Genomic DNA, 12,747 nt, shown 5'->3' on the forward strand with positions numbered 1-12,747 from the left:
TATGACTGAGGGGAAGGTGCACTGGCATCTACTGTGCAAAGGCCAGGGAGGCTGCTAAACATCCTACAAGGCACAGATCAGTCCTCCAAAACAAAGACTTATCTGGTGCAAGATGTCAACAGTGCTGAGTCTGAAAAACCCTGACTTATACTAGGCTACCTTGTACAATCTTTTCTGGCTTAATACTTTAGGAGTTTGGAGCAGTCTAAGTCTAGGGATAGGTAAGATAAGAGGGTCAGAAATTAGTGAGTCTCAGGAGTGGGAGATGGCAGCAAAAAAGTATCCCAAGATGAAATCCCTATTGTAATACTAAATGTTTTCAAAGGTACCTTTTTCACTTCCAAAGCACATTCCATCAATGCTTTCACACTTCCAACTTCACGCAAAGTCTTTTTACTATTTACATCTGCTCTCCAAGACAGATTCCTCAAAACACTTGCAATAACCTGCAAATAAATCCATTTTAGAATAATTTGTTTATAAAATTATTCATACTAGTTGCTTTCTTGTTCGTAATGTTAAGAGTAGAAATATATCAATAAATAAATTTCTTCTAAATGCTAATATAGTGCCAAAAGGAATTCCTACAATATAATTATTTTCCTCTATTTTGGTGTTAATGTAGCCACAATTTAAACATGAGATGCTAAACAGTGAGCCACAGCTTAAATTAATCTAAATCAGGGTATTAACCCACTAACAGCCAAGAAAAACATTTGAAATTCTAAGTAGTACCTGCTGTAAGTCCTCACTTTCAGATTTTAGTTGGGCCACAAGTGCTCTCATGCAGCCTTTCATAGAGCATAGTGTAGCCTGTAAAATCAAATATTGCAGAGGGTCAATAATAAGGCAACCTGGAGCCATGCTTTATTTTTGACTAAACTTCAAATCCAGTTTCAATCGTCTCATTTCAATCCTAACTAATGTTTTACCCATAAAAGAACTAGAACCAGATTACATAAATGAAAGACAAATACCCTCCTAATCCTTTGGTATTTGTTCTTTTCTTGGCAAACCGGAAAAATAAAGTGAGTAAATGATAAGAAACAATAAGCAAAGGGTTTTAAAGTCTTTTATTCGGATGGAACCAACACGCGTATAACACTTGCACCAATCATCAAGATTTCCAGATTTTTGCTATCATTCCCAGGAATAGTATTTTAAATGTGATCACATAAATCCACTACTGTGTTCCATCTTTTGCCTTTGTTTAGGCATAAGACAACCAAATGAGTAAGGATATGCAGTGAGGTATGAAGTACAGGTTTTTGTTGGTCAGTGTTTAATGAGGAGAGTGACAAAAAGAGTCAGTGAAAAGTAGTTTGTATGAAAGTAAAATAACTCACACCAGAGATATCATAAGAAATGGATCTTATAAAACATACCTTGTTGGCTACATCTCCGAAAGTCAAGTTTGTCAAAGCCATTCCTGCATATCGTCTTAAGGTAATACTGTAGTGGTCATTAGTAAGTCCATACATTTCACAGTCCACTTGCAATAATTCTGCAATGGCCTGTAGTCCCCCTAATTTAAAAAGGGCAAGAGGAAAAAGATAATAATCTAAAATAAAACAAATGGGTACCAAGTTTATAAATTATTAGGAAAAAATCTCAAAGAATGAGAATATATAAATTTAATTTTGTCTTTAGAATTACAAGCTACAGATAATATTATAAAGGACTTTTGTGTAATATACTTATAAAGTACAAGTGACAACTATTCCATTTTCTGCCAGTTTCTCCACCCTCCAGCCCCTTGCCTTACTGAGTGAAATGAACATTATACTCTATTTACTGCACATACACTGTATCTTGTCACGGATGAAGAAGGCTATTTTCTAACACTAGGTCTTCCTGAATGTAAGCAGAAAAAGGTAACTTATTTTTATTATTAGGACTTTACAAACACTCTTCATTGTCACACACTGTGGCCTAATCACTTGAATATACTTTTATCTCCCAAATAATTTTTAGTATCCTTAGGAATACTAAAACTTCTAAATGAAACTGTGCATGAAGCAAAGCTTATTTTTTTATGAAAAAGAATTACCTATTCAACTTATTACTAAGCTCTATAAAACCATTTTTAATTTTTACTTTTTTAATTCTTACTTTTCTTTGATACTCATGAAGTGTCAAATACCAATACTAGGATTTAGTATTTTCTTTCCCCTTGATTCCCACCAATGGGTATACTTAACAACGCCCACAGTGGTCAGCAGTAGGAAGGCAAGGAGGAAAATGAAGGGAAAGGAAAGGAAAAGACATAAAGGAAGGGGTGGTAAAAAGACAAAACAAAACAGAAAGACAAAAGGTGAAGCAAAATGGTGAGGGAGTAAATAAAAAGAAAAATAAAAATGCATATGGAGGTTATTCAAAATATTATTCATCATCAATATTAATCATCATGGGACTGGAGACATTCTTTTGTCAGAGAAGTGGCTTAGACAGAAAAAGAGAAGATGAATATAAACAGGCAATTCTTGGATACTGTAAGTCTGAACGATCAGGTCATTAATCTGAAAGAGGATCGGTACATTTTTGTAAATGATCTAGAAGGGTCAGTATGTAGATGAATCAGCAAGTCTGCAAAATAGACCAAGTTCTATCTTGGGTCAAGAATGCCAGGCCAAGGGATTTAACTCTTGGAACATTTGTGTAAATCTTTATAACTAGCACCAATGACGGATGAGTTTGAATGTAGGTAAGTAAAAATTAATTTGGTTAAGGGAAATCCAAACCGTATTTAGGAAGATTTTCCTCCATCCACCCATGATGATGGGAAGATAAACAACCAACGAAAAAAACAGCCAATGTCTTTATGGAGCTTACAGATTAGAGCAGAGACAGCCACTGAACAACTAATTTAAGTGTACTGGATTGTGTAGAAGCACAGGGCAAGGTAACAGGTGAACTTAACCTAGATTGGGAGGATCAAGAAAATGGCTGAGGAAATAATGTTTAACTTGAGACTTAAAAGGATGAACGAATATCTAAAAAGGGTGGGGCAGAAACAATAAGTACGCATTTCAGGCAGATGAAACAGCATGTGCAAGGACTGCTGGGCCTGAAATATACAGCAACAAGGAGAGGGTCACAGGTGAGGCTACAAAAATGGGTAGAGGCCAGATTATGCAAGACTTTGTGTGCCTCACCAAGGATTTAAGGCAGGGGAAGGAATAATCAGATGTATGTTCTAAACAGATTCCTATGACTGTAGGCTGCAGAATGGATTATGATTGGAAGTGGGGGGACAAGTAAGACAAACTATGGGAGAACGGGAGAGATGACAGAGGCTTGCTTGGGCTGGGGATAAAAAGAAGAGCAGTGATATGAGATGTATTTAAGAACCAGAATTAAAGCATTTACGAGACATAGGGGATAAGGAATAGACTCATGGATGTCTTCTAAGATTCTGGCTTCAGCAAGTGGGTTGACTGGAATGCCATTTTCTGAGAAAAGGAACCCTGGAATAGACAGAGATTTGGGGATGGAGGAGACAACAAACTCAGTTTCTGTCAGCTGAGTCAGAAATGTCTGAAAAATCATCTAGGTGAAGATGTCGAATGAGCAGTTTGAAAAATGTGTGTAAATCTCAGGAGAGAGAACTTGGATTAAGCTGTGAATTTGCAAAACACTGTAATTGAAGCCATGGAGTAGAGGATACTGCCCAGGGAGAGTGGAAGAAAGCCTAGTACAGAGCTTCAAAAAATTCCACTACTTATGACTTTGGTAAAGAAGAAGGAACCACCAGTAAAAGAACTGAGAGTTTTGACCCAGGAAACAGATCTGGGAGTCATTGTTGACCTGAAGACAGTGGCCTTGTGTACTGAGGAGATCACCAAAATGTTGAGGATTATAAAGCAGACGATCAAAGCCAAAACAAAACATACTATGCTTCATGCCTACATAAAATCCTGCCTGGCACAGCAGTATCTGTGATACTGTTTTGAGAAAGGTGAAATGATCTAAAGAAAATCCCAAGAAGGCACCTGACTACTTTTGTATGGAAAACCCAAAAATCTTAGGACTTGATTCTAAAAACAAAGATTAAAGAAGGATTTGGTCAATGCCAATAAAACCATGAAGAACATGGCTAATGAAAAAAAGGACATTCAATAAAATTTAGTGTATCAGATAGAAGAGAGAGCCCTTTATGACTTCAGGCAGGTAAAAAGAAAACCTTCAGTGAATTTTCAGGCAAAGAATCTATACATTAAAACTATAAATGGATTCACAAAAATATGATGTGAATTCATGAGCAATACAATAAAAAATAGGTTGCCCTAAGAAATATTAGGATGTTTCAAGGTAATGCAAAGGTCATGAACACATCCTTCCACATTTTCTTGGTGTCTATGTTAGAGAATAGTGGTCCCGATGAACCAAATACTATCTCCTATGGTATCTCATAACCTTACAGATAGTAGAGGATCAATGGCTTCAGGTGACATTTAACAAAATCCTTAATTTAAACTTATCAAAAAGAGATAATAGAAAGATGATACTTAATTTTTAAAAAGTACATTACTTTTCTTTTACTTGGTTTAGATAGTCACCATTAGCATGAAACGCCTCATTCTAAAATAAATATTAGGGGCTCAGCATCAATATTCTATATATTGGTGTATCACAAAATTTCCCGATCATAAGAATCACCTGGGCCACTTATGAGATTTGATTCCTAGGTTCCCTCCTCTGGAGATTCTACTTTACTAAGCTTGCTTACCACGCACGGGCCAGAGAAATACATGGTTTGACAACTGCCTCTGGTGATCATTATGATCTAGTTTGGGAAACACTAATGCAAATTAACTATGAATTCCTTGAAAGTCAGGACCACATCTTAATCATTTTTATACCTAGTGCCTAGCACAGTTTCTGGGACAGAGCTGGGAATTCATAAATGTATACATTACTGATACTATGGTCTAAAACTTGCAATACTAATAGGTGCAAACTTAAATGACCCTAATAGTTGTAAGAATTTTCTTCTATGTACAAATGACGGTCCTAGCTGACTGGGCTTAGAAATTTCCCTTCATCCACTTGGGACTTCTTTCCTCCTTATTCCTCACTGTCAGATCCCTTGTGCTGTCTTAATCCATCTCCCCACGGTCCACACACCTTGGTCCTTCTTGTGCTCCAATGCGAATTCAGAGGCTAGGAGTGAGAAGAAGGTAATCCCCTGTGGCTACACCCCCAGCAGTCACACCCCCAGAGGCCCCATCCTGCTCCTCACCTGAAAGCCCCTGCCCTAGCTCCTGTGATGAAATGCCCCGGGTAGCCTTCCTACCTGAAGAAGGAAGAGGAACAAATACTGAGTCTAGATTTTACTTGGAAATTCAGATGATTAATGTGTCAGTCCTAGTCTATAGTTCATTGGAACACAGGAACATTTATAAAAACGTTTGCGGGAGCTTAAAATTGGATTCGTTTTCCCGCTGATTCATTATTTTCCCCATTATTACTAGCGTTAAAAAAAACACCGAAACTTAAAATTTCACCAATGCTGAGGCAGTACTGAGGAGGGGAGAACTCATAAGCTCGTACTCAGTTTCACAGGAGGCTGGGGGCATGGGGGAAGGAAAGAGAATCAAGTGGGCCGACTGCTAGGGCCTGTGGGAAGAAAAGCATGGCTGGAGGGCAGGCGGAAATCACAAAGTACACAGCCTCCCAAAGTGATGACTCTGAAGGAGACAACACTCATTTTTGGCCATTCAGGTTCTCTGTGTTTAAGAGTGTCATGACTTTGTCACTTTGAAGATAAGTGATGAATGATAATGATGAGGGGTGGCAGGAATACACAGTGGGGGCTTGAATGAAATGTAACATAACCGGCACAAAAAGCAAGGGCACAGCTACACTAAGATGGAAACTCAGTGTATGGTTCTTGCTTGTGGCACGACTAGAGCGATCCAGTTCACATGAGATGGCTCAGCATGATGCAACTTATAAATACCACATGTGCAAAATGAACCTAGAAATCAAAGAAAAACCATTACATGAAAAATGGGGGCCACAAATGCAGGTTATATAAGGTTTAGAGTATGTGAGAACACATACCTAAGAGTAACCCTTCCACAATTAATGGAATGTTTCTAACATAAATCAGAGCATAATGCTTTTCCGTATTAATCAGTTTCAGAGATACCACGCTGCTTATCATGAAAATCCAGTAAAGTACAGATAACCATGAAGATAAATGAGAATCTTAATAATAATTCCTTCTGATGTCTTTCAGAAGTGACTGAGTTCAAGAATAATTACGTAGCCCCACGTCTCAAAACAATTCAAATTACCCTCCCCATCAACTGTCACCCAGGGTCTACCTTGACGAGAGGGGCAAGAATGGACCGTTTAGTATTTTTTCCAACCTTTGGCTAAGATTTTAAAAATCCAAGTTAGGTTACAAGGGTAGCAGTTTCTGCCACTTAGGACATTGTCACCCCTGGAAACCAGAGTATAGTCATTTGCTACAAGGAGGAAGCAGATGGTAATAAAAGTTAGTGGCCTTATATCCTAATTCAACAATGATGAAAAATCTTTAGTATTCTTCTATGGCATTGAGAAACATTTTGTCTTACCAAGTTCATTCATCGCGTGTCTATGCTCCTCATCAAACGAAAGTTTCATTAGAACACACACAGCAGGACAGATTTGATGTTCAACAGGAGCTGGCACTGAAAGATAAAATTGACATAAACCATAATGCTTTGTTTTCTCAAAAGTAGTGACGTTTATTATACTTAAAAAATACTCAGGGCTCACTAATACATCCCTAATGCATAGCAGTTTAGTGAATCAACAAGTATTTGCTAAAGAGATGAATATATACTACAAACATGGAAAGGAAAACGTAAGGGTTTTTCTTGGTTCCACAAAAATGTCTACCTCTCATCAGCCTTTGACCAAGTCTGCTGGTCCCATGCAGGTTTATGCTATAATTCAAATAACAACTTAAAAATTATATTGGCTATATGAAACAATAAAAACATTTTGGTATAAAACTTTTAATTTACAATCTCTATTTAAACTTAAAGGCATGCGGCTGTATACAAATGTAGTAGAGAAACCTAGTATAAACCTAGTATAGAAAGCTTACTATACAGATACCAGATAGTAAACAAAAATTTATAGACAAGGTGTCCAAGAAAATGTACCTGCACATTTAATACTATGCACAAAGTTTCAAAACTGTTACTTGAAATAAAAATTTAAAAAGCAAGTCTATTTTTCAGAAGTAATAATATTTATTCTATTTAACTTTTCTGAGAGTAGGTATTAAGAGCACAAAATGCGAGTCATTATATAATTGTGGACAAAGAAAACAATCCAGAAAGACAATGTTCTTCCAGTAAAGCATCTTATAGTTCTCCTCATCCCTAGGACAAATAGATATAAAGGACATTTCTGCTGTACTCTATTCTTGAAAACTATTAAATTTTAAATAAATTCACTTTTATACCTACCTAAAAAAAATCTGCTAAATCTTTATAGATCATGTTCTCATCATCACTCTTTCTCCTACTCCCGAAATCAAGATACTGATACAATAGTCCTTTGTCAAGTGTGTGTGCGCATGTGTGTGTTCTTATCAGGTGAAAGGAAGGTCTTACCTTATATACTTACTGCTTTTGGTTCTTGCTACAGGAATGAAGTAAGTTATGTCCCCAAAGGTCCCAACTCCCATGTTCCCTGCTCCTGAGGGAGAGGGGCTGGTGGCCAAGGGTTTCTCCCTGAGCAAAGAGCTGGGAGGCTGATCACCCCAGCAACTGGGGCCCCATGGCCTGAAGCAGGATGGTGCAGTAGGAAGAGCACTGGGCTGAGAGTCAGGAGATCTGACCTCTGATCCTGGCTCCACCACCCACTAGCTGTGAGGCCACAGGCAAGTCTTTTAGCCTCTCTGAGCCTCAGTTTCTTCATCTGTAAAATGGAGATGATATCTTCCCTTCCTACTTCACAAGGTTGTTGTAAGGATCAAATAACATATATAACACAGCTCTGTATCCACTGAGTAGAGTGATATGCAAATGTAAGAGATTATGGGTTGGTCACTCACAGCTGAAGGAACTTATGTAAAGTCACTTTCTTAAGCTTAATCTCAAGAGATGGAGGACATAATCGCTCAAGTTCTTTCTAGATCTGCTATGCTATGACTGTCTTGATTTTCTGTTCTTTTGTGGTTGCACTGTAGTACACATAACATTTTCCTTTGCTAACTTTTTCTAGAGAAATTAAGCTTTAAACTATGTTAGCAGTGTAGATGGCTAATATGAATTTCCCAGGCCTATTCATAAAGACACCATCCTAATTTAAAGTTTTCATTTCAAAAACTTTTACATTTGCTTTGTAACATGCACCATACGGAACATACTTGGATTTTTGTCCTGGTCCATGCCTTGTTCATGGGCTTCCTGCCACTCCCAACAGGTTTCACAGTAAGCTCGTATCTGTTCCAAAAGATGAAGGACTCGGATTTCACGCCTGCCTCTCTTGTCATCAGGCTGTGAGTGAATGATGTTGTGGAGTGCTGCACTGGCCCTGGCCCGAGCCTCTTTACTGCCCCGGGAATTTCCCAACAACACAGAGTCTTTGTCATTGCCATGTAAAAGCTGGATGAGGAGAGGAAGACATCCAGACTGTCGCATGGATATACAGCTGTCTTGGGAGCTAGACATAGCTAGCAAAGTTCGTGACATATCATCCTTATCATGAGTACCAAGCATTGACAACAATGAATACACCATTTCCACCTGTGGGCCAAATGAGTTTAGAAACAAAATTATGACTTTAATATCCAAAAGCCAACACCAATGAAGTGATGAATGGGATATTTATTGTAACTCATTAAAAACAAAAACAAAAACCCCTTTCCAGGATGAAGTAATGAGCGTTATTTCAAAATCCATATAATATAATCATCACCAACTTGTTTATGAGTAAATATTAGTAGTGGTAGTACATAGTGTTGGAAAAGAGAAAGTAGGTTCTTGCATAAACCTAAATTGCTGTTTGTCTGGATCAGCTGGTGATAATCCACTGATTATGATGAATGACAATCAACTGATTTCTCTCTCTCTCTCACATCTCCCCCCGCACCACACATACCCACCCCCACCAACACACACACAGAGTCAGAAATGTGGTTTATCTAAATTCTTTACACAATTTAAAATTTTAATTTTTAATCTACAACCATAATCAATAAAGAGAAAATATTTTTCAGCAATTATTATTTACTAAGTACTAGCTCTCAGCAATTGCTAACCCTCACCAGATTATAAGTATAGTAAGTCCCCTACATATGAACAAGTTCCATTCTGAGAGCACGTTCACAAGTCCAATTTGTTCATAAGTCCAACAAAGCTAGCCCAGGGACCCAACAAACACAATTGGTATTCAGTACTATACTGTAATAGGTTTACAATACATTCCCATCTTTGAAAGTTCACAACTTGAAGGTTCATATGTAGGGGACTTACTGTATAATATTGTTAAAGTTATGATTTCTCCCTTATACATGTAAACATATTTTGTTATAAAAAGAAGAGTGCTCTGATCATACAGGGATACAAAGCCAGGATTCTTATTCAATTTCTTTTTAAAAGCAGCTGGTAAGCATCAATTACTCCCTGACCATAAATTCTAAGAATTTACTTAGAAGCAGATTAGAAACAGGAAACAGTACCCAGTTATCCTGCACTGTGATCAACCTCATTTTAAAGTGAGAGCTATTACATAAAAGTAGAGGCTATTACATAAATGTATCATATCTGTAAATTAGTGGTTCTTAACCAGGGGCAATTTTAGCCACGCTGAGACACTTTTGGCAACGTCTTGGAGACATTTTTGGCGGTCACAACTTCAGGAGGAGAAGCTTCGGGCATCTAGTAGGAAAAGACCAGGGATGCTGCTGAACATCCCACAATGCAATGAGGAATTATCCAGCCAACAATGCTGAGGCTGAGAAACTCTACTCTAAATGTGTAGACACACACTACTCTCAGATATGACAGTTTTATTAGGAAGGCAGCACAGAACTGTGGATAAACAGTCTTTCAAATTCTGACTCCACCATTTACAAGTGAGTTGTGTGACACGACCAAGTTATTTGAATTCTCTGAGGCCCAGTTGTCTCAGCTGCAAAATGGAGATATTTACCCAATAGGGTTTTCTTTGTGAAGATTAAATAAAATAACACATGTATGGCACAGTAACTGGCATTCAAAAATGTAGTAAGGTCTTAATGTTATCATGCATAAATCACTTCAAAAGGAAATGGTATTCTAGCTGCCAGTTTTCATGCAATAGTACTGCTGAATATTAAACATTTTCTTTATAGTGAAAACTACTTGTTGATGTTGGACAGATCTGGGGTTGAATTCCAATTTATTTACATGACAACTGTCTGAATCTTTTTTTGGCTTCAGTATTCTCATTTTAAAAAGAGGGGCAAGAATACCTCAAAGGGTTTTCGAGAAGATGAGATAATAAACATTCAACTCCCAGCAGTTACTGGCATCCTAGCGGTCCCAATTAGTAACTATTGTGAGTTATTAAAAGGATTAAGTTTCATATTAACGATACCATTGATACTCTAAAATTCATTTCTTAAATCGACATTAGTTATTTCAGTAATGCTTTTCCTAAGAGCCACTATATTATTAAAGTAAAGAAAGACTATGTAGAGTATGCTGTGAAAACAACTAGTGGAATTATTTAGATTTAACTGAAAATATACTGCTTAGTAATATTAGAATTTCATCTTTGTTCATATAATAGTAAAGCCTCCGGCTTTAACAATAATAAAATAATTATTTTCTTTTCAAACATACTATTCTCAAGTCCCCCAAAATATTTACTAACATCTACGAGACCCTAAGAAAACTCACTTATCAGCAGTGAATAGGATAACATTCAATTTCAATAATTTTTCCATCCACTAAGTATTTATTAAACACTCATTATGTGCAGATTCTGTGCTCGATGCTGCAAAGGATAAAAAACAGTCCCTGTGCTCCAACTGTAGTGATTCAAAGGAGGCAGACAGACTGCAAGGGGAGGTGAGAGGACCCTGGAAATCAGAAAATGTTTTGTAAAGAAGGAAAGCCCAAGAAGATTTCTGAAGGCTGGCTAGGACTCTGACGGTCATTTTTCAGTGGGCTGGGAAGCGGAGGTGTGTGCCACTGCAGGCAAGGCACAGAGGCATAAGTCACAGGGAGTGCTCAGTGCTTATAATCTATTACCTTGGTTCCCAGATGACTTGTCAGCCTTCGAGGAGCAGAATGTGTGCTGCTAGAACTCAAAACACTGGCTGTTTCGTGATCTATTCGTGCAGTTGAACCCTAGAAATTAAGCAAATTATAGACAGTATAATTTAGATTATAGATAAATACAGCTAACTTCATGTTAAGGTACTCCAAATGAACTGTCTTTAGGGTAAACAGCTAAATATACCATTAAAAGTGTGAACATTATAACTGCTCAAAATGAATATTTTTACCTATAAACAAGTAGAGTTTAGAGAAACACTGAAGGAAAAAAAGACTGTTGCAAAAGACAGTTAAAGTACAATGTGGAAGTAACCGAACACTGCAGAAATTCTAAGAGTAATATTCTTTCACAAATCAAAAGGCATGAAACTACATTCAGTTAAATATAAATTGATTGGCAGAAAGCTCCAATGAGTGACGAAATGCTCTAAATTACCACAAAACTAACTGTAAATTTTGTACAGACCAAGTTCTCCAGGAGCTCAGAGTAGAAAAAAGACTGCTTGAAACCTCTATTGGAGAAAGGCACTGAGATATCATGAGCACTTAGTAAGAAGAATGCATAAAATACTGAGGGAAAACAGAAAGAAATAACTACTTGCTTAAGAACTATTAAAGACTGAATAAGATAAGTTATACTTAAAGGTAGGCCTTGGATTTTGGAAAAATGATGGAAGAGTCTGTGTAAAGGGATAAATATGGAAAGCATGCTAGAAAAGAATATAGGCAGAATACTCTCTGACATAAATTGTAGTAATATTTTTTTGGATCTGTCTCCTAAGGCAAAGGAAATAAAAGCAAAAATAAACAAATGGAACCCAACTAAACTTAAAAGCTTTTGCATGGCAATGGAAACCACAGACAAAACAAAAGACAACCTACAGAATGGGAGAAAACATTTGCAAATGATGTGACCGACAAGGGATTAATATCCAAAGTATATAAACAGCTCATATGACTCAGTATCAAAAAAACAACCCAATCAAAAAATGACCTGAAGACCTGAATAGACATTTCTCCAAAGAAGACATACAGGCACATGAAAAGATGCCCAACGTCACCAGTTATTACAGAAATACAGATCAAAACCAGATATTACTTCACACCTGTCAGAATGGCTATTAAAAAAAAAAGTTTTAAGAGAAAATTACATTTGTAAATGTAACTGTAGAAAAAAACTGTAAATGTGAAATTCATTTAACTATATATTTAAAATGAGTATGTTAGTCTTTCCTCAGTAAAGATGATTTTAAGAAGTTGCAACTTGAGAGGTCTTTTTTATGTCTCCCCATATAAAAGCATGAAGACCCACTTATTCACACCCACGTAGGGAAATCTAGGGTTAGATTAAGAATACTAGAACAGAGTCTCAGAGTGGCTACCCTTTCTAGTCTCTACTCCTTCTGTGGGTCTGGATGCTTTATGCTGGTTAGTCCTCTAGGGATACTTCTCAATTTGGAGCGGCAGGTTA

The 12,747-nt window shown here is 37.1% G+C and overlaps 1 protein-coding gene across 19 annotated transcripts in view; it reads right to left on the reverse strand.

Moving 5' to 3' along the window:
* APC (APC regulator of WNT signaling pathway) overlaps nt 1–12,747 on the reverse strand; it is a 138,853-nt gene that overhangs the window by 16,599 nt on the left and 109,507 nt on the right. For 9 of the 19 annotated variants that reach the window (XM_060296109.1, XM_060296110.1, XM_060296103.1 and 6 more), the window contains 7 exons: nt 11,250–11,348; nt 8,378–8,756; nt 6,588–6,683; nt 5,243–5,296; nt 1,386–1,525; nt 736–813; nt 330–446 (listed from right to left, as the gene is read on the reverse strand). In XM_060296109.1, the coding sequence (XP_060152092.1) occupies nt 330–446; nt 736–813; nt 1,386–1,525; nt 5,243–5,296; nt 6,588–6,683; nt 8,378–8,756; nt 11,250–11,348 (963 nt within the window). The remainder of the gene's footprint in view (nt 1–329; nt 447–735; nt 814–1,385; nt 1,526–5,242; nt 5,297–6,587; nt 6,684–8,377; nt 8,757–11,249; nt 11,349–12,747) is intronic. The other 10 variants (XM_060296107.1, XM_060296112.2, XM_070045172.1 and 7 more) reach the window with 3 other exon arrangements.

The sequence above is a fragment of the Globicephala melas genome, chromosome 3 (assembly GCF_963455315.2).
Source record: "Globicephala melas chromosome 3, mGloMel1.2, whole genome shotgun sequence".
In the NCBI taxonomy this organism is placed as follows: Eukaryota; Metazoa; Chordata; class Mammalia; order Artiodactyla; family Delphinidae; genus Globicephala; species Globicephala melas.